Source organism: Meriones unguiculatus, chromosome 12 (assembly GCF_030254825.1).
Source record: "Meriones unguiculatus strain TT.TT164.6M chromosome 12, Bangor_MerUng_6.1, whole genome shotgun sequence".
In the NCBI taxonomy this organism is placed as follows: domain Eukaryota; kingdom Metazoa; phylum Chordata; class Mammalia; order Rodentia; family Muridae; genus Meriones; species Meriones unguiculatus.
Genome location: NC_083360.1, coordinates 91990873 through 92017537, shown reverse-complemented (window position 1 = coordinate 92017537; position 26665 = coordinate 91990873). Strand labels below are relative to the sequence as shown.

General features: G+C 39.6%; 1 protein-coding gene across 3 annotated transcripts; it reads left to right on the top strand.

Annotated features, from left to right (window-relative positions):
• Window positions 1-116: 116 nt before the first annotated feature.
• On the top strand, window positions 117-26665 carry Clhc1 (clathrin heavy chain linker domain containing 1). Of its 3 annotated transcripts, none has more exons than XM_060365119.1 (13): window positions 117-346; window positions 1585-1723; window positions 3702-3962; window positions 7433-7620; window positions 8760-8893; window positions 11408-11609; window positions 11715-11827; window positions 12371-12455; window positions 14096-14202; window positions 17328-17502; window positions 19677-19879; window positions 23001-23180; window positions 25742-26665. In XM_060365119.1, exons 3-13 carry the CDS (start codon window positions 3786-3788, stop codon window positions 25933-25935), a joined length of 1758 nt encoding a protein of 585 aa, XP_060221102.1. In that variant the 5' UTR covers window positions 117-346; window positions 1585-1723; window positions 3702-3785; the 3' UTR covers window positions 25936-26665. The 3 variants fall into 3 exon arrangements, with proteins under 3 accessions (XP_060221102.1, XP_060221103.1, XP_021507340.1); XM_060365120.1 differs by lacking the exon at window positions 1585-1723 and adding an exon at window positions 23763-23860 and having other exon boundaries at window positions 25742-25874; XM_021651665.2 differs by lacking the exon at window positions 1585-1723.

Genomic DNA, 26665 nt, shown 5'->3' with positions numbered 1-26665 from the left:
GCACGTGCCTGCGCGCCGTCGCTGAGCCGCGGCTGTCTAACGCAGTGCCGGACTAGCTCGGTCGCACCAGTTCCCCAGGCCCGCCCTCAGAATGCCCTCGGGACGGTGTGCGCAACTTAAAACATGTCTGAAAGGACTTTCTTATACATCCGATGCGACTAAGAGGGGCTTCCTTTCAACGGAGGCTTGTTGAGCGAGAGCGGTAACACAAGCCTACCTGGGAATTGTAGTCTTCACCGCTTTCGTCTTGCCAGGACTACTCGTCCCAAGATGCAGTTCCACGCTTCCGGGCTTCCTGGTTACAGTCTCTAAACTGTGCAGTCAAGGGTAGGAGAGGTTCAGCCAGGTGAGCGCTTGGGGGTGAGGCGTAGTGTTTTGCTCGAGGGTGGGGTCGCGGCCAAATGCCTACAAGGGAAGGCTTACCGGCCGGAAAGGCATTTGGGGCTCGTGGTGTTGGTCGAGAGTCAGCTGTGCTGGCCCTCAAAGAAGGGCATCCGCAGCCGACTCTAGGCCAGCTGTAGCCCAGGCGAAGGCCCCGCAGCGCGGAGTTCGCCCTCCTACGGTGTATCCCTCCCCCGACAACCATTTCTCCAGCCGCACGCGCCTCTCTAGTATGAAACGGTTAAATGTAGTTGAATTTTCATCTTTGTATTTGTTTTTTGTTTTTTGTTTTTTTTTTTTTTGGAAACAGGTGTTTCTCTGTGTAGCCTTGGCTGTCTTGGACTCTGCTTTGTTCTACTTTGTAGAACAAGGCTGGCCTGGAACTCACAGATTCACCTGTCTCTGGTTTTTGTTGTTTTGTTTTGTTTTGTTTTTAACAGTAAGGAAATCCACTATTGTTTAGCCCTCGACTACAAGTTTGGACGTGGAGTGTCCCTCCTGGTGAAAATAATTATAGGAGCATGTGTTCTCCAGGAGAAAGAGGCAAGACCAGCCCAGTTAGAAGCTGGCTGTCTCCCAGTCCCTTCTCCACCACACAAACCCAGTGCCCCCCACCTTTTTTAAATTATTTATTTAATTTTATTCTCTGTACGTTGGTCTGAAGGTGTCAGGATCCATGGAACTGGTATGCAAAAACCTGTGTTGGAACCCCAACACCCACTTTAAAGGCTTTTTGACTACTTCCCCGTGATGGGACTTCCCTACCAGGCCACAGAGGAGGAAGACAACTCAGTTCTCACGTGAATAGATGAACTGGGGTGTCTCCCCTATTCTGAGTAGGGGAGATGGGATACTGGACGAAGAGTGGGACTGGGAGGGGGAGGAGAAGGGCTCTACGACCGAGCTGTAAATTGAATTAACTAAAAATAAAATAGTCTGGTGTGCTGTCTGAGCAAGTAGGCCAGAAAAGCTCTCTGGGCTCAGATTGGAAGGGTCAAGGGTGCACCACTACACCCACATGGCACAGATCTCTTTTTAAAATAAGGTAGGGCCTTCTGTTTGGATCAGTAAAGAGGGTTAACGTGGAGTTCCTTCCAAGGGATCCAAATGGTGGAGCACCGACTCCAGCAAGCTGCTCTCAGACTTTAACATCGCCCCCTGCCCTCAAACTAATTAAATGCAAGAACATTTTTTTTTAAAAAGTGATTGAAGATGACCCCACTCAATGTAATCTTCCTGTCTCCACACGTGCATGTACCCACAAAAATGTGGACATACGCAGAAAAGCAAAAAGTGATGGTGACATTCTACAGTATTCAAATATTTCACCTCAGGGCTAAAGGTGAGCGAGCATGTGTGGGGTGATAGAATTGATATCCAACACTGAAAAGAAAATGTTTTACCGTCAAAGACATTAAAAAAAAAAAGTTTTGTCAGAGGGAAAAAAATTGTTGGCCCCTTAAAGGGCATACTAGGGCACCAAAGGAACTTGGATTTCTCCTAACGGTTCTCGGAAGCCCCTGCTCTTCAGCTGTGACCACACGTGCTGGTGCCACAGTGACTGTGCCCATTTCCTATTCTCTGGTGTTATGTTACTATTTCAATTACATTGTCTGTATACCATCTTACTAGATTGTAAACTCCAAGAGCCAGGACTTTATTTTACTTATTATTAACTATTAAGTAGACATTCAATAAATAGTGATTGAACTAATGAGTAACAAATTGATTTTCTATTTGAAAAAACTTAAGGCCAGTGATATGGATCTGCGAGTTGATGCACTTGTTGCCAAGCCTAATGATTGAGTTCAGACGCTGGGACCTCCAAAGGGAAAGAAGAGGAACTGACTCCCATAAATTGTCCTCTGACCTCTATGTGTGTGCCAAGACAAGCATGCACCCACACACATACACAGACAATAACTTTTTTTTTTAATTAAAAAAGACTTCAAGCATACATTGCTTTTGACTTTGCTGGATCTACTGTGTGTCTTCTTGTAAATTGACTTTTTGTTACCCAACTCATCAGTGTACAGATAATTTTAGTCTTTGACACTTCAAAATTATTGTGTCTCCTTTATTTTTTATTTGTATTTTATCATTTATTTGAGACAGGGTCTCACTGTGTAGCTCTGTCTGGCCTGCAGCTCTCTATGTAGATCAACTTGGCCATGAACTCAGAGAATTGGCTGCTTCTGCTTCCCAAGTGCTGGGACTAAAGGCATGCACATGGGCGATATTTAAAGTTTGACATGGTATTTTAGATAACTGGTTATTATATTGCCAAAACATTATAAAGTTAGTTTAAACATTGCAAGCATCCATACAGTAGCAAAAAAGTTCAGTGGCTATGGGGATAGTTAGATAATGCAATTTCATGCTATGAAATATGTGCAATAAATACTTTAGGGCTCTTTAGAGAAATTTTAAACATTTTATTGTTTTTGAGACAGAGTCTCTGGCTGGCCTGGATATTACTATGTAGACCAAATTGGCCTTGAACTTACAGAGACCTGTTTCTGTTTCCCAAGTGCTAGGATTAAAGGTGTGTTCCACCACAGCAAAAGGGTAATTTTGACTTTTTTATTTTTTATTCTTTGTTAGCTTCATATATTTAGTGAGTTTCGTTCTTTTCACTGTCACCCTGTGTCATCCCACTCCACCCACTGAAACCCTTCTTCCCACAAGGTGCACGCGCACGCTTGTGCTTTGCCTGCATGTATGTCTGTCGCATCATTTGTATGCCTGGTGCCAGTGGAGGCCAGAGGCATCCAAGCCCCTGGGACTGGAGTTACAGAGTTGCCATGTAGGCGCTGGGAATCAAACCCAGGTTCTATGAAAAGTAACCAGTGCTCTTAACTGGTAGGTCATCTCTCCTATCATTTAAACAATACACATAGATGAGTCTGAGTGATTTCTAAAGGAAAAGTTGTTTTCTATATTTGATCATCATTTTGTGTGCATAACTGGGCAGGGGAGCTTGTGTGGAGGTCAGAGGACAGCTCTGGAGTTGGTTTTCTCACCTTTTGGGGGGTTCTGGGTATCACACTCAGCTCTTCAGGCTTTCGTAGCAAGTACTTTACCTGCTAAGCCATCTCACTGGTCCTAAGGGAAGAGTTCTTAATTAACTGGCATTTGATTTGTGTTCTGGACTATAGCAAATGTAAGTAGACTAGCACAAGTATTTTAACTTACTGACTGAAATATCTATCTCAATAACATCTCTAAGAAATTTTTTTCTGGAACATACATATTTTTAAATTGACTTGACTTAAGAGGTTTAGGCTTACAGATTAATTGACTGTCATGTTTTCTTTCAGGCACTCTAAAGGTTTTTGGCATTGTTGCAAAAGAAGGTCAAGGTTTAATTTCTCTCCAGTGAACAAGCTTGCAGATTAAGATTTATGTCAGTCCAAGAAATAAACAAACATGCAGTTCTGCCTCCTATCATTAGTAGAAGTGACAAGGAGTTTTTGGAAAGCATGCAAAGATACATAACCTCAGAAACCGAAAGAGTGGGCTGCAACGAGGAAGGACCTGCTGATGAGTATTACACAATATACCAAAATGTTTTTGATAAGGTACCATGATGCTCTTGAAGATGGGGATGTTTCCAAGAGGCTGTACATCACCCAGCTTAACTACTAGCTTAGTGATACTGCTGTCTGACTGACTGCTTTCTGTCTGCTAAGTTTAGAGAAGTTCATCCAGTTTGTTAACCAGGGTGAACAGGGAAAGCACAGTGCAGAGTTTGCACTTCCTGACTGCTAGTTAGAGTCAGTTATTTTAGTGCAGCAAGAAAGGTTTTGTCGAGTCTGGCTGTGTCCTCTGGTAATCGTTTTTATCATTTTAAGTGAAGGTGCTATCTAATTTGCTAGAACATTGTGAATGAGAACTAGTAGTTTAGGTTCTGGGTTTGTTTGTGGCAGCAATAAAGTCTTAGATTAGATATGATAAGGCATGTTACATTGAGACCTCTTGAGCCAGGTGCTGAGCCATATTAAGGTCATCCCAGCTGGTAGGAAGCTAAGGCTGGAGAATTTATCAAAGCCAGGAATTGGGCAACATAGTGACATAAAATCAACCATAAGTTCCAGCTAAGCAATTTGAGACCTCTTAGAAGTCTAGATATAGTGGATAAAGGATTTGACTACTTTTAATGCTGGAAATCATAGGATTGGATTAGAAAATGTTATAGTTTTACATAGCATGTCAGATTCTGTTCGTTTTTTGGTTTTTTGAGGCAGGGTTTTTCTGTGTAGCCCTGGCTGGCTTGGAACTCACTCTGTAGACCAGGCTGGCCTCCAACTCAAGAGATCCACCTGCCTCTGCCTCCTGAGTGCTGGGATTAAAGGTGAGCACTGCCACCCAGCTGCCTAGCATTTTCTTTACAACCCCTTGTAGATGCCTGGCAACCACAGTGAAATCTGCCTCTTCTCCTCCTGCCTGGAGGAAGCGCCTTAAGACTTCCATATACCCCTAGCCTCAGAACCCGCACAGGCAGAAGAAGAACGTAGTCTTACAGGGTCCCACTGTGTAGACTAGGTGGCCTGGAACTCGCTATGTAGACTAGACTGGTGTCCAACTCAGAGACATGCCTGCTCCTGCCTCCCAGGAGAATGCAGTCTTTTTGCTGATTTTTAAGCATTCCAATGAGTTGTATTTCTTATCTAAATAAAAACCTAGCTCTTCCAGAGGATCTTTAGGCATTTAATTGTTGCTGGGGGGGAGGGAGAGAGATTTTCAGTATCGTAGCCACTTTATATTCTTACCAAATAATCTCTCCACACATGCTTATGTAAGCAGTCTTAATTAAACTCATCAGACACCAAAAATTAAAAAATAAAAGAAGAAAAAGAAGTAGAAGAAAGTAGAGATAAAAAGTATTTGGGGAAGAGAAGGGGGTTAAAATTAAAACACATGAGGGTTGGAGAGATGGCTCAGTGGTTAAGAACACTGACTTCTTTTCCAGAAGTTCCTGGTTCAGTTCCCAGCACCCCCATGGCAGCTCACAACTGTCTATAACTTCAGTGGATCCAACACCCCCTCATAAGACACACATGCAACCAAACACTAATGCATATTAAAAAATAAAGTCATTAAAAATCAAAACACATGCATGGAAATGTAATTATGAAACTTATCTATGATAAGTATATGCTAAGGCAGACTTAAAAGCCTTGTTCTGTACTCTGAGGAAAAGCAAGCACGTGCAAGGCCCTAGTCATCCTCAGTACCACATGGGTTAACTCCCACATGGTGGCACATACCTGTAATCCCAACACTAGGGTGGTGGACGCAAGAATAGCAAAGGTTCATAGTGACTTGATGGCCATTTTGGGACATACGAATCCAAAGGAAAAAAAAGGAAAGGGGGGAAAATATAAAGTAGTGATATATACCCACTAATGGCCAATGGAATGAAGAAAATTGCAAAGGCTAGAAAAATACTATAAAAGAAGCACATGGCTGTGAGAGAGTAATGAATAGTTGAGACTATAGTAGAATGAAGAAGCAACCTGCTGAAAATGCCATCAAGGCGCGGGGCTTCTAGTGTTAGACTTCTCAGAAATTTCAAGAAGCTACCAGTCCCACATTTCAAGTAGTTTGTGGACGAGGCGATATTGCCAGCGCTCTTCTACTGGTGGTGTGCCAGTTTGCCTCTCCACTTGACTGCTCTCTGTGTTGCCGTGGGTGATCTCCCGAGCTCTGTTTCTTCCAGCACACTGACAGGACTGTCAACCAGGGAGTCACTGCAGTTGACTTACTGCACAGCAGGTGAACTCACTAATGTACCTGAACTGGTTATTGGAGCACGTGAGATAAAAGATGATCAGGAACAAGTAGCAGGGTGCCTAGTGTGGAAAGTCTTTCCTCCTCAGAGGTTCCTCATCAGAGGTTTGGGTGGGCAGGTAGTCTGGGTATGGCCCAAAATAAAAAAGAGTACCGCATCATCTCAGATTACTTTTTCTGGTCCTTGTCGATTATTGACCCCTGTAGATCACCTGGGGTAAGATGGGTATCTTCCTGGATAACTTCCTTTAAAACACCCCAGAAATATAGCAGAGATAAACAAGCATAATTTCAGTTTTCAGAGCAAAATTTGGATTGATTACTTTTATTTTCTATATATCATCAATATCTTAAAAAACAAAGTTTTTCTGTTTTGTTTCTTAAGCTATTTAAATTTTGTGATAATTTATTTTATGTGAGTGATTAATATTCAAGATTAAGAAAGAAAGCTGTAATAAAGGTATTTGCTGTAGAGTCAGCCTCTCTCATAGAAATTGATGTTTCCTGGTTAACCTTTCTAGTGTTTTTTTTCCTCTGTTACCCTTCCTGATAGATGTTTTGCTTAAATATTATTGGAAACCATGAATGTATAGAATTGTTTTCACAGTTGTTTTTGGCATGTTGAGAATAGGGATGCAATTAGGAACTGAGACCTGATTTTCGTAAGTGTTGGTGAATGAGTTCAGATTACATTATCTCAGTGGGGCTGGAGAGATTGCTCAGTGGTTAAGAGCACGCACTGCTCTTCCAAAAGACCCGAGTTTGATTCCCAGCACTTAACAATCATGAGTAACTCCAGCCTCGGGGGATCTGAAGCCTCTGGTTTTTGCATGTACCTATACTCACATGCACACACTTGTACACAGACACGTATACAAATAATTAAAGGTATTACAAATGTAATGTACAAATGAAGTTAAGAGACTAGATTTCAAAGAGGTAAGAGATGCATAATTAAAAGATTTACAGTTGACACACATAGACCTAGCAGTTTATTAGCCCATGTCTCATACATGGCTTCATACCAAGTATAAGAAGCCTTCCTCATACCTAGGATCACAGGATCTGTGACCCACAGAGAACGTGTACTTGGTGGTTCTTGTTTTTAGTGCCTGGTCATTTGAGTTTGTTTTAAGATGGTTCTATTTCTAGTTAATAATCATGTTTCACCTAAAAATAACCTGCTGAACAGGCTTTTGATCACCGTATCTTCTGTTAAAAAATATTTAGTGCCACAGACAGAAAAATCATATTTCAGGTAATAGACCATGTCAATGCATACAAGTCCATTCTTACGTCAATCAAAAGAGAATATGATGCCTTTATTGAGACCATAAAAAAAGGCCGGAGAACTGCTTTTTATCTTCATGGAAAACTTAAAGTTTTGGCAGCAGAGCCCACAGCATTGGTATATTACCAGAGAAGAGCGATACAACTTGAAGAAAAGTGAGTATGTCAGTAACTAGCCAGAAAGGTGCCATGCTACTGGGTGATAATAATCAATTGGTCTTTAGTTTTCACTGCTTTGGTTATTTTATCTTGAGACAGGGTGTCACTATTTAACCTAAGCTAGCAGTTAATTCACCAGCCTGGTCTTGTTCAAGACTCAGCCTTCAGATGCTAAGATTACAGGATCACTCCTTGCCTGCCTTTAATTAAAATGTTATTTTAAGCTATTTTTTATAGTCCCTTCTCCTACCAATTACAATATATTTTGGGTAAAACTATTAAATGTTTAAGGATTTTACGATCCCTCTTAGTAGAGTGAAGGCACATGTTGGTGTCATAAAAGGAGGGAAGTTACTTCATACATGGAAGTTTTGACAGCACAGGTTCACGATTCTCACCAGAGTGACAGCACCTAACCTTGTGATCCCAACATAAGTGACCCACCAAAGACAATAAAATGCTCCTTTACAAAACAGTTAAAAAAAAGTTTTATTCTGTAGCTCTGGGTGACCTCAAAATTTACAGCAATCCTCCTGTCTCAGCCTCCCAAATACTAGTTTCTCACATTTCAGTGCAGTCTAATGATTTGGACTTCTGGCCTCCAGAATGGTGAGAAGATAAATGTTACTTTAAATCACCAAAATTGTAATAATTGTTACAATAGTCCCCAGCAAATAACAGTTTGTTATTTTGTGGTGGCTCACATCTGTAATCAGTGCTTGGGAGGCTGAAAGAGGATCACAAATTCAAAGCCAAATTTAGCTACTTAATGGGACCCTTTCAAAAGAAGAGAAAAAGGAAAACTAAAAATAGCTATTCAGTTGTAACAGTAATCTCACTAAAGGGAATAGGTGGTGTTTTGTGGCTAGATTATAGCTAATGCCTATTGATTTGCAGTGGGGTTAGCAAGAATAGTTTTTATTGGTGATCTGAAGGGAAATTGTTCCCTATTTGTGGTGCATCAGCTTCTTCTGTTTGTTTTGTTTTGTTTTGTTTTGTTTCTACTAGTTCATAGTGGTTCAAATATAATTAGCCAAATAAAGCAACAATCTAGCCTGTTTTAATATTATGATTAAAGAATTAAATTGGTATGACAAGCATATGAAAGCATTTGGTTTTTTGTTTTGTTTTTTTAGATTGAAGATTATTGAAGATAATTCCACAACGATTCAAGTGCAGATTAATCAGGTAAAACAGCTAAGAACAGAATATGACAACAAGGAAGTGAAGTCCTGTGCTTCCTCCACGAAGCCTTGGAAACCTATCCCAGGTGCAGCACCGTGTTTACAGTTCTGTTTCAGAGAAAGCTGTCTGGTTGGCTGCCTCTTGCACAAACCAGTGTAACGTCCTAATATTTGAAAACCTTCAGTTGTGTGTTGTACAAGCAACTTTAGACAGGGTCCTAGTAGATACCCAGGAAAGAACAAACCTGAAGCAACTGTGAAGACTTGCATCCTGGCCAGTTAACATGTTAGAAGCTGTCACGTCAACATCAGCATTACTTGAGAACTGTTAGGAGTGGAAATCCTTGGGTGTAGTGGGACTTCCGGGCCTACCATCAGTATAAATAATGTCACAGAAGCTTTGTAATAGTTTAAAGCTTGGGCCTTTTAGCTGGGCAGATTCCAAGCTACCTGTCTATCTTAACCCTATTAATCCTGTCATTATGTCCCACCCACATGGCTACCTTCCTTTCTGCTCCTATTCATGTTTGTCCATTCACCTCTGTCCTGCTGTTGAATCTCCTGCCTTTGCTTTCTTCCTCCCAGAGTCCCTCTCTCTCCTAGAAGATCCGCCCTCCACTTCCTGCCTAGATACTGTCAACTCTTTATTACAGCCAATAGGCAAGTGAGGAAGGACAAATGTTTACAAAATATAAGACTTGAGGCTGATGAGGCTAGTCAGTAAAGTGCTTGCTGTGCAAACTCAAGGTTCAGACCCCTCCCAATGAAAAGCCAGTGTCTACTTAGTAATCCAGTGCTGGGGAGGACATAGAGACAGGTGCAAACAAGTGGATCCCTGCAGCTCATTGGCTTGAGAAAGACACCATGTAAACCATGCATTTACACATGTGTATATACAACTACTCCATGTATGCACATGCACACAAACACACATTTGTGGATCCTATCTCAGACTTAACTATGTTAGAAACTTGCTGATTGAGTCCAGTGGGTGGTGTTCTCTGACATTCTGGTTATTCTGATACACTCTAAAACATGAGAGTCACTGGTATATTAACAATTGTAGTATATCAAGTTTGCTGAGTGTTATTCGTGGTGATGTCAGTGTTGACTGGTTTCATGGCTTTAATGTGTATATCTTGTATAATGTGTGTGTATATATATATATATATATATATATATATATATATATATAATGTATCTTGCTATATTTGGGAAATGGAGTGTATGCTGGCTTCATGTAGGACTCAGAGATTAATATGATGAACAGACTTTGACTTACAAGACTGAGGATAGTAATTTGAAGTCAGTAACTTCAGTCCTTAAAGGCTCAGTGTCTGTCCAAAGACCGTGAACCAGTAGGTAGAAGCGTCAAGACAGACTTGGCCTAGGTTGAAAAAGTGTGTTTTGAGGTGATGACTACTCTCTACGACAAAATCCCAAGACCCAGGATGCTGAATTCTCTTGCATTTGGTAATAGTAAGGATTATATTTACTTTCAAATGCAAAATTGTGACTAGCAAACTTCAAATAATAAATGTGAATAAACACAGGATACATAGTGTTTTGGCTAACTGCCGAGAAGATTCAACGGGAGGGAGGGAGGGAGGGAGGGAGGGAATGCTTACAATTGAAAAAGGTTAACCCTGAGGGTAGGGAAAGTCTAGGGTGTGTGTGTTTGGATGTATGTCTTTTTTTATGTTTTAATTTTTATTATTTTCTAATTTTATGTGTATGGATGTTTTGTTTTCATGTATTTCTGTGCACCACATGCATGCCCAGTGCCCATGTAGGTCAGAAGAGGGCATCAGATCCCCTAGAACTGGAGTTACAGACAGTTGTGAGCACAATGTGGATGCTGGGAATTGAACCCACTATTATGTTAGTAGAGCCAGTACTCTTAGCTAATGAACCACCTCTCCAACCCTTTAAATGTGTCTTTTTTTTTTTTTTTTCCAAAGATGGATTCTACCCAGGCAGTGGTGGCACATGAATTTAATCCCAGCACTCAGCAGGCAGAGGCAAGTGGATTTCAGAGTTTGAGACCAGCCTGGTCTACAGAGTGAGCCCCAGGACAGCTAAGGCTACACAGAGAAACCCTGTCTCAAAAACAAAACAACAACAAAAGATGAGTTCTTCCTGTGTAACCTGACTGTCCTGGAACTCTCTATGAGACCAGGCTGATCTTGAACTCACAGAAGGTGTGTAGTAAACATAAGGGGCATTTCAAGAGTAAGAGACAACTCAAGATTTTATAGGCATCAGTTCCTCCATCATTGAATGCTCTTGCAAAGAAGCAGGCTTCACCGAACTGTCCTTGGTGTTATGGAAAACTCAGCAGCAGTTTGAGAATTTGCCTAATTTGAATAAGGCCAGAGTCTCAGCACCACAATAAAACAAATAAATAGATGTAAAACACACACACACACACACACACACACACACACACACAAAAACTATTAGCACTACAATTTTGTGATAATTGTATTTATGTTCAGTCAACTACAAGGACCTCTTAACATTTCTGAATTATTTTATAATACAGTAAACAATCCTACATGAGACCCAGAGGTTTTTGTTTTGTTTTTGTTTTCCTATAGGGATGACTCTCCAAGAATCTGTCAATTTGGAAGCTCTCAATAAGTATAAGCAACATCTTGAAGACAGACATAAAAAACTTAAACAAGATATGTCAGTAATGTATGTACCAGCCCAAAAGAAGGAGTATCTAGATGAGGAAATGACTGTGTTACTAGAACGACGAGATGCAGCTGAAAGTGTGAACCAAGACCTGCAGTTTCGGTATGAACGTTGGTTGTTGCATGTTTTGAAGGCTTTGCTTATTATGTTCACTCACTTAGCCATGTGATCCTAGCTCAGTGTGTTGTTGATGCTCTTCTTTTACAGCCATCAAAAACTGCAGGTTATTTCACACATACTTACTACATGGATGAAGTATAACATGAGAATTCCATTTCAAGAAATCCTGGAGAAAATTCAGAACACCGCAGTTGTCTCTGGTAGTTTACCTGTGTCTTTAATTAGCATGGACAGTAGAAGGCACTCTCCCCAGAGCTAAGGTTTCCCTAGGCTGAATTTCCCTAGGCAAAAACACACTTCCTTCTCTAGCTCGTTCTCTTCTGAAGGGTTTCTTTCTTCAGCACCTGACAGATGCTTGGTGAAAGAATAGACCTGGTGAGACAGAGAGAAAAACGGGATGAGGATGGCTCATCAGTTATGAGTTCACTTCTCAGCACCCAGCACCCATGTAGCACCTCACAATTGGCTGTAACTCCAGTTCCAGGTCATGACACTCTCATAGACATACATCCAGGCAAAACACCATTGCATATGAAATTTAAGTAACTTTTTAGGAAAGAGAGAGAAGGGAAACAAACCAGCCTGAGGGTATTCCTAAGAATGAGGCCACGGAGGGAAAATGACACACTTTAGGAAGAGACTGCTGCTGTTTTAGTCCAGAGTAAAATCTGTTATTGGCTCTAAACCTGCTTATTATCTATACAGCCAAACCTATCATTACAATTTGTGCTTTCATTATTTAGGTGATGAAAACGTTGTTGATGACGTATTTGAAGATGACCCAAACAAGACAAAAGAAGCTCTAGTTATGCTTTACTATATTGAAAGGTAAATATCATTTATATTTTGGATTTGTTTGTTTGTTTTGAGAAGGTTTTTGTTGTTGCCTTTATTTTTGTTTGTGTGCTTATTTTGAGATAACATCTCAACCCCAAAAGCCTCACTGTGTAGTGCAGGGTGACCTTGAACTCCTGATCCTCATATTGCCTACCTCCTGAGTGTTGGCTTTTAGGTTAGTCTCTTGTGGTTTGGAAATTCTGTTCTAGATTGACAGATTAGGGGAAAACATTAGAAATTCCTTTTTTTTTTTTTTATAAATTTCTATGAAAATCTATGAATTTTTTTCAAAAAACTTTTTGATTACCCTACCTAGTTCAATCTCTTTTTGTAATTATTTTTATTCTGTGAAACATTAAGGTACTTGTATTATGTATACTTTTAATTTTTAATTATTTTATTTTGTGGGGTAGGGAGAACAGTCAGAGGAAGCATATGCCGCTTTTCCATGTGTGTAATATTTCATAATTTCATTTAGAAAATAAAATTAAACCCTTGATATTACAGTTAAAAAATAATAAATAATAAAGATAGGGGTAGTGAAGAAATAGCCTCTCAGAATACTATTTTTATTCTATCAAGAAAAAGAAGTATAATTTGCATATGTATTTCAAAAAGATTTGCATCTGAACTCAAGTTCAAAATTCTGAGCGGCAAGCACTTCACAGACAAAGCCATTTCTCCAGCATACTTTGGCTACCAGTGTTCATATGAGAGGAAAACCTTTGTTGAGATTCAAAGTCTTTTATACATTTTGCTTAATGTTACTTTGGTGTTTTTTTCTACTTTTTTGTGATGCTGTATGACTCTTCTTTTCCTAAGGAATAATTTGGGAGCTTTGTTGTGTGAAGGAGGAAGAGTAGAGGATTACAGAAATTATTGTCTCTGCTTGTGGTGATGAGGAATTTGGTACCTGACAGACCAATATTGGCTTCTGAATATCAGAATACCTCTTGGTACTGTAGCTGGGCTGATTCTGTGTTCTGTTACTTCTCCTAGGCCAAATTTCTAAGCAGATAACTCTTTCCATGATCTGGGAGGAAAAAAGTTCTAGCTTAGTACAAATTCACTTATGTTTTTTCTTCCTATTTTCTGTGTGAGGCCTGTGGGGGTACAAAGTACAGGGTCAGGTTCAAAGTTACTCAGAAGGGCTGGAGAAATGGCTCAGAGGTTAAGAGCACTGACTGCTCTTCCAGAGGGCCTGGGTTCAATTCCCAGCACCCACATGGCAGCTCACAATTGTCTATTATCTCCAGTTCCAGGGAACCTGACACTCTAAATACAGGCAAAACACCAGTGCACATAACTTAAAAACAAATAAATCATTAAAAACACTTTACTGCTGGGCAGTGCGTTACAGACTAGGCTCGAGAACAGCTAAGGTTACACAGAAAAACCCCATCTGAGATGGGGTGAGAGCAGTTACTTAGAAGATAAGAACTTAACACTGAGACAAATGGGTCAAAACAAACTCTAGAATTCTAGAGAAAAACTGAACATCATACTGAATGAATACATTTAGTTCTAACTTACTGGATTACTTTTTGTTTTCCATTATAACATTATGCTTATTTTCTAATATTTGGGTTTTATGTATCATTGTAATGTGTTTTAAAATGCAATGGCTGTAGGTTCAACGAATTAATCTCCCTTCATGAATATGAGGAGGCAGCTTGTTTTGCAGCAAACAGTCCAAGAAGAATTCTTCACAACATTGGTACAATGAATAAATTTAAGGGTAGGCAAATCTTTTTAAAATACATATGCAAGTTATGCTTCTTTTTCTTGATAGAATTAAAATAGTGCTCTGAGAGGCTACTTCTTCATTACTTCTATCTTTATTATTAATAATTTTTTTAGCTGTAATATCAGGGGTTTAATTTTATTTTCTAAATGAAATTATAAAATATTACATAGAAAAGCATGAAGAAATGTATTTTTAATATGCTCACCATTAAGATTTTATAATGTTTTTTGTCAAATCTGTTCCATATTCTTTTTAAAAGCTTTTTTGGTTTGGTTTGGTTTTGGTAGATTGACATACATAAAATAAGTCATACTTTGGAGGTATGATGCTGAGTATGAAATACAGGGCTTCATACATGCTAGACCTCATACTCTGCCACTGAGATACACCCCTGACCCAAATCCTACATATAAAGTACATAATTTGCTAAGATTGACATATGTACATGCCCATGACATTGTCATATGTACATACCCATGACATCATCACCACAAATCTCCCTCATGCCCATTGGTAGTCTTCCTCTTGTCATTTCTCACACCTATCACTGTCCACAGTCTAGACTCCATGCAGTGACTAATTTGCTTTCCGCTATCATAGGTAAGTTTTTTTAACAGATAGAACATGGTGCAGGCATTATATTATTATTATTGTTGTTGTTATTTGGGGTGCAGGGTCTCACTAGCAGGGAATATGAGACAGGCAGAAAGCTTGAGAAGGAGGCTGTAAGTAAACAAAGTAGAATATTTGCAGAAGTGTCCCTCGTCCAGAACCCCCTTCCAGCTTACCTTCCTTCAAGCTGTGTCTCAGGTAGGCACAAGAGGGGCTTTGCGAGTCAGTCCACTCTTTGTCTACGCTAGCAAACTCAAAATGAGGAGAGGAGAGTCTGTCCCAGGCCACCGAGAACTTTTAAAACTTGGAGCCTTTCATGGAGATTTTGGTTTCTAAATAACCTTTCCACTTATGTGGAGTCTGTCTTTGTGCATGTGTGTGCATGTATGTGTGGGTGTATGAGGGGGACGGTTATTTATTCATCTGCCACTGGGAATATTAAGTGATGAAAATAAATAATTGAGGAAGACACAAATAAATGGAAAGATATCTTCTGCCTGTGGACTTGAAGAATAAATATTGTTGAAATACCAAGAATAAAAGCAATATAGATATTCAATATGATCTTTATAATCCAACAGCACTTTCACAGAAATTTAAAAGGAACCTAAAATTTATTCAGAAACAAAGCCTTAAGTACCCACATCAGTTGAGACAACAAAAAGTTAAAGATATAACATCCTAATTTAAAGTTATATTATGAAGCTACAGTAATGAACAGAAACAGATAGTGCTGGTTGTGATGGCACATGCCTATAACTGTAGCTGTTATGGAGGCAGAGGCAAAAGAATCACAGGTTCAAGGTTAGCCTATGCAACTTAATATGACTCTTGTCTCAAAATAAAATTTAAAAGGGCTGGAGGTGTAGTTCAGTGGGAGAGTGATTGCTTAGCATTTGGAAGGCCCCGGATTCAATTCCTAATATAGAAAAACCCATTGAAAACACAGACCAGTGAGAGCCCACAGATAAGCCCAAACATAATAATGGTCAGTTAATTTTCACTACGACACCAAGAAAATTCAGTGAGACTGATGAAGTGCCTCAGCAGGTAAAGTAGCCTTGCCACCAACCCTTAGGATCTCAGCTTCTTTCTTTCTCTGTTTTTGTAAAAAGTATTTTTTGTAAAAAATATTTGTATATTTTATTGGTTATACATTTATCAAAATACATCACCAATAACAATTTTCCAGGTAGGACAGATGAACAAATGACGTGATAAAATGTATATTAGTGCAAGATGAACACTTGGCCCGTGTGCCAACAAAATGAGTAAGAAAGTACTCCCAGAGTTCTACAACTATACAATGAATGGGTCCCTATTCTTGTACTTCACTTCTTCTCAGTGTCTGGGGTGTGCCATTGTAAGGGGCAGGAAAGGTCTTGCTCAATTGTTGTAGGAATGCCTGGCCTCAGTGTTTCCTGAATGGGCTATAGTTAAGTGTTGACTGCTTTAGTCTGCTTTTAGAGCCTGTCTTTGTTAGAGACTTGTGTCTTTGAGAATTTCACACTTGAGCACTGTAGTCACATCATTTTCCAACCACCTTCTCCCCTCTCCAAATCCTCCCATGTCCCCCCACTTCCTCTCAAATTCATGACCTCTTCTTTAATTATTATTGTTACCCATATGTGTGTGCGCACACGTATGCATATACACATGCTCTACTGAATCCATTTAGTGTTGCTCATATCCTTGGGATTGGATAACCTATCAAGGAGCTAGCTCATCCCAGGTGAAAACTGACTCTCCCTCTCCCAACAGCCACTATTCCTCTGTAGCTCTTCTCTAGTGGTGGGATCTTTGAGCTCCACCCCTTGCCCCACATCCATGTTGGGATGTCAGCTGGTATTGTCATTATCCAGGTCTTTTCTAGGCAAGCGTATTTTAAGGTTCTGTAAGTGTAGCTTCCCTGTAACGTCTAGAACACAGTATCAGCACAAGGAGTCCTCTGTCTTCATTTTCCGCACCCTCTTCTGTGACTTTCCTGATTGTAGGGGTTATGCTGTAGATGTGTCATTGGGGGCTGGGCTCCGCAGGCTCTCTTTCTCTGCATTTTGACCAGTTATGTATCTGTAACGGTCTCCATCTGCCTGACAAATGAAGCTTCTTTGATGAGGCGTGAGAGCTACACTCAATCTGTGTGTATAAGCATTTGTTACACAGCTAGAAATAGAAAGAGCTATAGTAGTTCTCCTCTATAGTCTGTAACGTCTTTAGTCATGAATAGTTCTCTAGATTACAAGCATGCATTGCCTTCTGTTAACTCAGACATACCTTAGCTGCTGCATACTTTGGCTTGCAGACAAATCACTGCAGTCCCTGTGTCTGTCTTCATATAGTCTACACAGTGATACTATTATAAAACAATGTAGAATTTATTCTGCATCTATTGCTAAAGGTTTAGAAAATGTAAAGAAATTAAAGTAGTAATATGAAATAAGAAAAAGCAAACTAATTCTTAATGTATTTGGCTGAAACTTCTCATTCTCTTTTTCTTTTCACAGCTATTGGAAAGATTAAAGGAAAGCCTTTGCCATTACTCTTGTTTTTTGAGGCTATATTTAGTACCAGTCATGCTTTCAAACGACCTATCAGTGCTGACCTGACCCTGGAGGGAATCAAGTGCGGACTGTCTGAAAAACGGCTTGATTTAGTTACCCACTGGGTCACCCAGCAAAAGTAAGCGAAATTAAACTGCCAACTTAATTCAACATGTTTATATGGTTGTTTTGTAATATAATAGTTTGTTGTTGTAGTTTGTGCACTAGTTTCTCAGTGCAGCTGAGCCGGTCTCAAGGTCTAATCCCTCTACCTCAGTCTCCTGGGATTAGAGGCTTGTGACACTACATCTAGCTAGTGTTTTGTTATAACTACTGTGTTTTAGGATTTACTTCAGTTCCCCATTGAAATTAATTATAAAGTGTCTATGAAGGACCAGTCACAAAGAGCTCAAGTTAAAAGTCAAGTCACTGAAGTTCACAAGATAAATAAAGTAAGGCACACCAATGGCAGATGGAAATTGAGTGACATGGACACAGAGAGTTAGTAGTAAGGCAAGGAACACAATTATAGACAGGCTGTGGCACATACAGAGCAATCTAAGAGATAATACATACTGAGGAAGGACATCTGCCATGGTTGATTGAAGAACACTTGGCAGCTTCTTGAAGCCAGGTTTCCTACGATCTGCAGATTTATGCTAGTATGTGTAGGCTCTCCTGTCTAGACCCAGAGGCTGAGATGGGGACAGGCTTCCTAGTAAACTGAGTACAGCCACACAGGGAACGGGAAGGAGCCAAGCAAGGACATGCTAAAGCAATTAGCTGTACTATCCAGCTTGAGGGAAGGGCCCAGACATTCATCTGTCAGCTTGGCTGATTTATAAAGAAACCTTGAGCCTTCTGAGTTTTGAACTACCTCTCCACTATCCACCTCAATAAACAGAGTATCAGTTTACTGCATGTTCAACTCTGAGACATTTGTTTGAGGTATCAGGATTTTGTTTTAATGTTACTGTCATTTTATTAGAAGTATATACAAATACCACTATTATATTGCAGCCATTAATTAAAAATGTAGCTAAAACACAGTTTCATATAAGCACTAAATAGAAGTGATTTTTCTGATCATGCCCTATTGTTCCTTTGTTTCTGCTGAGAATGTCTGAGTGGCATTCTTGCAGTAGTACAGATGGTTGGTTCACTGTTGTATATAAGCACATACATTTATATATGGTAGCAAATGAAGAGATTCAGTTCAGCTGTTTGAAAAGAACTGCTTCCTTGATTTCCCCTAATGGATATAGCTGTATCCCCCTTCACACACTTTGCTTCTTATTATCTATAAAAAACTAAAACTGCTGGTGCTGGGGGATGGGACTTGGGAGCTGTGCTGCTGGGGGATCCTGCTTGGAGCAAGAGGGAGGTTGAGGCGTGTCCAGACCTCCAAATCTCACCTTGAGACTCGGGGGAGAAGGATAGCTCCCTCCCTGCCCTGAGCCTGCCTGCCCCAGTGCACATAGCCTTCCTGACTACCCTTGAGGTGGCCATGTAGCCTGGCACCAAAGTTAAAACTTGCTCTTTCCTTACAAGGTCATGTCCTAGCCAGGGATGTATGCTCACCCCAAAAGCCTCTACCTGCTTTCCAGAGGTTTAAATAGCCATTGATTCCCCCGATTAAATAAGCTGTCTTACTGAAGCCTGTTTCCCAAGCACTCACTGCCTTCTGAGGTCTCCATCCGCGGGCTGTTCCTGCCTTGCGCTGACTCCCTAAGATCCACTGGTTGTGGTACCTGTTGGTCACCCTTTACACGGGTGGAGAAGTAGGCCAGGGTACTGGGTTGGAGGGAGCACACAAGAGAACTTGAGGAAAGCAGAGGCTATGATTGAGGGATGGGGTTTTCCTTTTAGTGCAAATGCTTGCAAGATCTAATTATGGGCTGAGATTATTCCCGCTATCTTTTGCCGATGTCTAAAAAATTATTATATTCTTCAGAATCTAAGCAGATTTTAGGTAACTTAGGAGATCATTGAGAACCCCAGTTTCCTGCAGACTTAGCTTATTTGGCAATTTAAATTTTGTCAGTCTTTGCAGGAGAGTAAGTCTTGCTTATAGAAATTTGATCTCAATTTTACCAAAATTATTTCCCCAAAAGAGTAAGTGCTGGTTGGTTTTGGTTTTGCCAATCTCAAATGTATCTAATTTCTACCACATCATCAATTACTTATTGACTAACAGTTCCTATAGGTTATTTATAATCCATTTTTACAGTCCTGAATTTTCAGTTATTTCTGAAAAATCTCAGCCACTCATCAGGAATTCTGACATGTGGTTTAATGATCTGCTTGCTTCAGGCTGACATTTTCTGAGAAGGCTGGTGATGTTATTTTTGCTCATGGGGAGCAGAACCCATACTACAAGTCCAAGTGCTTGGCTTTAGCTCAGATTATCTACAACGAATGTGGTCTATACAAGAAAGTTCTTCTTTGCCTGTGTAAACAGGGTCAGATTCATGAGGCTGTGGAACACATACAGCAGTTCAAGGACTTCACCTTTGGTAAGTAAAAGCCTGCTTATATACATTTTAACTCTGCACCACTCATAGGAGCTGGCATTGGTTGACACTTAGCTCATACAGTATTTTCATGCATAGTAATAGAGTTCTATTATAAATTTTTATGAAAATAAGAGGTAGTTGAATTTAATGATAGGTATTATGCATTTATCAAAGGAAACATTTAATATGTGGCTGTTACTAGAAATATGTAGTATTAAAGACAAATTTACTTCATATGGTATACCATACTACATAAAGAATTCTTTTAAATTACTGAATTTTTCATATATAATATATATATATACTACATATATGTATTAAAATTATAAATGAAGTATTAGTGAAATAATTCTTATTTCAGAATTTTGACTACCTGGCTTATAATGGAATGTGATCTGAGAGAACTGTAAATAGTCATCTAACTTCAGTTCAGTGATGTCTTATTGTGAATTTCAACCAGAGTGAACTTAAGGACCCACAGTCCTCACAGCCCACATTCCTCAGGCGAAAGCCAATCTCTATTTTTAGGCTGTTTGTCTGTTTTAAGAAGTTACAAAAAACCAACAAATAAGTAAATATAAAAAGAACTAAAGAGTGTTCTCACTCACTGATGGCAGTAGCACAGCTGACGTCACTGTTAGAGCAGTAGTAGCTGCTTATGTGCATGATGTCACGCAGTCCTTCTCTTGAGTCTGAAGTAACTCTTGTTATAGCCAACAGCAGTTCGCGTTTCCCATGAAGCTAAGGTGCACAGGCACGCCGGCCAGCAGTTATCCAATCAGAGCAGTCTGGCATGGGAGGGTTGTGAGCGGGTTGAGAAGCACTGATTTATGGTTGGAGAAGACTAGGGAAGGGCTCCATCTAGACTCCACAGACACCATAGACTCTATGTATGGCAAAACCATCACTCGTGCTTGCTGAAAACTTTCCCATGTGGGCACTTGGAGGTCACCCACACTCCAGCCAGTAACCCTCAGCATGCTCTATAAGTAAGCTTAACTTACTTATAGAACTCATGGGTTCTTCAGGGTGAACTTTGGTGGAATTGAGCTTTGGTTTGTCACTGAGACCTTAGGAGGAGCGGGGAAATGTTGTCTAGTCCCCCACAAATTCTTGAAAAATAGAGGTCTCCTTGTATCTGAATTTATATTCAGTTTGTTGTAATATATCATGTGTGTAATCTCTGAAAAATACCTCCGTGTATTTGTAAGAAAATGAGAGCAAAAAGTAACTTAGGAGCTTTGACATTGTAGACCACAGACAGTCTTTTGAGAACCATTGTTCTAGGCATTTGTGAATGAAGCAAATAAAAAGCTGACAGGTCTATTAGGGCAACACATCGGAGATAGGAAGATTCAGACATCACTGGCAAGTAGGATAACAGGTTCTGAGGAATAGTAAACAGAGAGAATAGGTCAGATTTACACTACTAAGTCGATGCTAACTCCCTCAGATAGTATTGTCAGAGAAATCAATTTATAGAAGTTTGAGTAGCTATTGAGTGTAATAGAGATTGGTTAATTTTAGATATTAAAATTCAAGCCATAATCGTGTTAGTTTTGTAAAAAAGATTTTCTCGTTTGTTTGCTTTATTGTTTATTTTAATTTGTATAGAATAGTCTGTACTTTCTTCTCCCTGTCTCCTCTTTTAACCGTTTTTCCTTTCTATATATGTATGTACATATGTTCATATATGTGTACATGCAGGCACACATAATATTCATACATGTGTATAATTATGGAGGGCAGCGCTTGGGGGAAAGGTGTGAACACTGGGGACCAGATAGACCATTGTGTCACGCACAACTCAGAGAAAGTGAACATGTGTACAGGCCTATTTTCTTACTTATAATGCGGAAATGACAGTAGACCACCAATTACAAGTAGCAAAGTCAGTTAGCTACTGCTTGTTAGCTCCTGGCACACATGACATTTGTAGAGTAAACACTAGACTACCCTGTATTGCCTTTTAGATACAAATTATATTTATAATAGTTCACGAAAGAATTAGAAATTATTCTGAAATTTACCTCTTTGTGGCCTAAAAAGGTATGTCTTATGTTGAAAAAAAAAAGCTGGGCGGTGCTGGTGCATGCCTTTAATCTCAGCACTCAGGAGGCAGAGGCAGGCAGATCACCAACTTCAAGGCCACAGAGCATGTTCCAGGATAGCCAGGGCTACACAGAGACACCTCGTTTCAAACCACACCCCCAGAAAGAAAGGAAAGAAAGAAAAAAAAGAGAGAGAAAAAACCCCACAATTGTAGTTTTATGTAGTTGCAGTGTTTAGATAATACATTAAAGCATATGAACTCACTTTTCTGTTTAAACAATGGTAAACTGTTGGCACAAGATGACACTGTAAGAACAAGATGGCACTGTAAGAACAAGATGACACTGTAAGAAGTGAGCAAGCCTGCTGGCCTGAACTTGATGAGGAAAGGGAGAACTGAGTCCTGCAGGTGACCTCTGCTGTCACAGGCACATTGCCTCCCAAAGATAAGTAATGGAGAATAGGTATGTGCTGGCAACTAGGAACTAGTTGCAGTAGTTGCTGTGCCTACCTCTGACGTGATGATCTGAGGTCAACCCCTAGGGTGGTGAAAGGAGAGAAGCAACTCTCACTTTCTACTGGCCTTACTGCACCAATGCACACATCCACATCCACACACACATAAATAAATAAGCTTTAAAGACAAGCTGTGTTGATTGAGTACTTTAAAACAGACAAGGTAAACCCAACCTAGTGTTAGATGAAACCGTATACATCCTTCCAATTGTAGTACTTCTCAGGAATAACAACGGAGCGACCGAGATGACGTGACTGGTGGGCTATGCTTAGAATTCGCAGCTGTTATGTTTGGAATCCCTGTCTGTTTATCATAACACATTTCTTTCCTATTTAGTATTTAGTATGTATTGTGTGATACTCTTTGTCCTGAGATCCTTCCTTTTTTCTTATTTGACTTAAAGTGGAAGAGAACCCTGTTGAGTTTAGAGCAGAACCAAAGGAGATTTAGAAGCTTGTTGTTTGGCAGGTGTATACGTAGCTGTTCGTAGACAGAGCAAGTTGGTTTGTCACTTGAGGATGGTGAGATTTGGTTTTTCACTTTTACTCGCAGATGACCTGACAGAGCTAATCACAGCATGTCCCGAAATTGAGTTAATTAAATGTCTTATTCAAGAAAAGGATGGAAAACCACCATTTTTATCTTTTGGGCTTGCTGTGCTTCATCTGTTCTCTGTGGATATGGAAAACGTCGGCATTCAGCTAATTCAAGAAATCAGTAAAGGCGGGAAAGGTAAGTGTGTCCATAATGCACTTACAAACAAAAAAGAGGCTTCCGCTTGGAGTTAGACCAAGAGTGAGCCCAAGGTACCCCTGTCCCTGTGTGCCATCTGTCTGTACTTTGTTGTCTATGATTGTCCTCTGTCTGTTGTGTGTGTGTGATCTGTCTGTCCTTGTTGCCTCTCAAAGGGCTTTGCTTTGTATGTGTTGAACACCACAGTATAGTATAGGAGATTAAAGTATAGGAGAGTAATGAAACACGTTTCTACAGAAACCTTTAACAGCTTTTCAAGGGAAGAAGTTGTGTTACTGACCCAGAACAGCACTAGACCACAGTCAGATGTTATCAATTTGTATGCAAACATTGTTTCCAACATTTACGGGTTATTTGTCTGTTTAAGGTTACTTCCAACCTATTTGCTGTGTTCAACAAATAATTATATGCATATACACACATTTTTTGTCAGAAGAGTATAGAAGAGTATAGTTTAAGTTTAAAGCTACACATTCAGTGTCAGTTGTAAAAGGTGATTAGGAGGGAATTCCAAGGCATGATAAGGTCGGTTACATTATTTTCTTTTTCTTTTTCTTTTAGACAGGGTTTCTCTGTGTAGCCTTGGCTTTGTAGAGCAAGCTGACCTTGAACTCACAGCAACCCACCTGCCTCTGCCTCCCAGAGTGCTGGGACTAAAGGTATGCACCACACTCCTGGCCTCCCTTGCTTTCTTAAAGGCAGGTTAAACTTAAAACAGGATGAGTATACAGTAGGCCAGCAGAGTGAGTACATAGTTTTAAATTTTCTTAAGCCATATTAGTAACTTGATTTCAAGGTCTGACAAAAGTTTATTCTCCTCAAAGGCAAGAGGTATTTTCAGTAAAATATACTACCATAGGTAAGTAAACTCAAGTGATGTTGTAAAAGATAGTAATGAGTTCTTTATGGAGAAGTTCAAGATGATTAAAGTTAACTCAAATTTTCCAGAGTTAACATTAGAAGTTTGTAAGTGTGGAAATTATCATATTAGTAAATCTGTTGGCAATGGGATATGTTTGTTGAAGGAATTAGAATGAAAAAATTTTACTATGCTCAATGAGAATGCTATAATCATTGTAAGAGGCAATACCCTTATGAAAGTTTAATGTAATTTACCACATAATTTAACAATAATCTTATTTATTAAATATTAATTAGCTATAAAGATTATATAATTTAAATTTCAGATCTATTATATGCATATTTTCATATGATATTCTATCTTAACTGCAGTGAGGTTGAGGAGCTAATCAAATTTTACATTTTCTCCTTTTTATTAATTTAATCTAGAAGCTTAAGCACATAACTTTTCAAATTATTGCCAAAGGTCAAAGAAAGAGTAGTATATTACCTGAAAATATATTGAGGAAGATAATTTTCTTTTTCTTTTTTTGAGACAGGGTTTGTCTTTGTAGCCCTGGCTCTCCTGGAACTTGCTCTGTAGACCAGGCTGGCCTCAAACTCAGAGATAGGAAGATAATTCAACTATGAATTTATCATTACAGGTAGTAACCAAACTATTTAATAGGAAAATAACAATTGTATTCAAAATAAAATAGTATTGATAATAGTAATCAAAAGAAAAATCTTCTCTAACAAAGTTTTCTAAGTAATGCAGGTGATAGGTTAGACATTAGTTCCATAAGCTGATGACTACTGAAGTGGGAGGGAGCCCCATCAGTACTCAGCTTCTGGAACACATGTAAAAAGTCAGGCAGTGCATATTTGTAATTCCGGCACTAGGGAGGCAGAGACAAGCAGGTCCAGGGGGCTTCATCCACTATAATCTCATGGCAAGCTTCAGGCCATTAGGAGACCCTGTCCTAAAAATAGAAGGTTGGGAGTTCTTAGGGCTTTCACTCATGTGTACACATATGCACTGACAGCTACAACCTCACACCCCCTCAGAACAAAGCAAGTAAACAGTCATTGATGAACACCAATGAGAGTTCCTATCAACTTTCCTTCAAAAGCAAATCAGACTAGATTTCCTTAAAAAGCAAACCTATTTTATTTCTTTTAGGAAAGTATTGGTTATAGATACTACATGATTAAGAAGTCTCTATTTAGAGAAAGGATTAAGGTTTGCCATCAGATTCTTAAACCCTCAGGCAGCACCACTAAGACATTTATGAAGCTGTCTGAAGCATCATGAACACTCCAGCACTCACTGTTTCTGGTAGTGCCTCGTGACTGTAAGAGGGCCCACGCACTTTGCTTTGTGAGCTCGTGCCTTACAGCTTTGACAACACCCACCTTACATACAGGACAAGAGTGGGGAGTGCAGAAGGGAGTCACATTAGAGGGTGGGGCGGACGCATTTCATGCTTAATGATAAAGGAGAAGAAGGAATTAACACTCAAGAACTTACAAAACCCGGAGCTAAACACTGTACTTGTCATAGCATGAAACTTGCTGGACCAAGACTGCGTTTGAGAATAACTATGTTGAAATGAAGTGTCTTCATTTTTGAAAGATTGCTAAGTATGATTACCAAGAAGAAATTCTGTAGTATAATTCCTGTGTATTTTTTTTTCCAGACGTAATAGAGCATCTTGTGATGAGTGATATATTTTGCCCCTTAGAAAAGTGGCAAGAAATGGCAAATGTCTGTTTACGGAATGGTTTTCAAAATATCTTTAATGACATCATGTCCATTCTTCGATCCCAGGCTGGAGTTTCAGATATTTCTGAAGATGATTCCATCAACTTAATGGAACATGTTTTTTGGTAGTTCTGTATTTTAACCAGCTGAGGGCGCTTGTACAACATTTTACAGGCATTGCTGGCAAACAGGGTTTAGTGTAATTAATATAAATAAATATTGAGTATAAAACTCTCAGCAATAAACCACGCTTCTATTATGATGTTTACATTTGATCTTGAAACACTGAAACCATTGCTTCCCTTCTGCCATGTGGTCACTTCTTATGGTGACTATCAAGCAAGTCCAAGAGTATAACTGCATAAGATAGCGCAAGCATTTTTACCTTAGAAGAAGCCAGCATCCAGATAGGTATCTTTCTTACCATCTAATCTGGTACCTAGAACTGCAGAAGGCATGGTAAATATTCTGCCTGTATGCTGCCTTTCTAAAGGTCACATTCTGCAAGTTTGCCTCAACAAGAAAAGTCAAATAGTATTTTAAGACTGGACATCTGGGGGAAACTAGACTAACTTTGTTCTACTAATTCAAAGATGGCTCCATTCTTGGATGTCTGTCACAATATCCACGGACACACACACTAACCTTTGCCATTTATATACGGCAAAGGTCAGACTCCTACTGAAGTTTAGAATTTTGGCATTTTGTTTTGTTTTGTTTGTTTTTTTCAAGACAGGGTTTCTCTGTGTAGCCCTGGTTGTCCTGGAACTCACTCTGTAGACCATGCTAGCCTTGGACCTCAGACATCTACCTGCCTCTGCCTCCTGAGTGCTGGGAATAAAGGCATGTGCCACCAGTA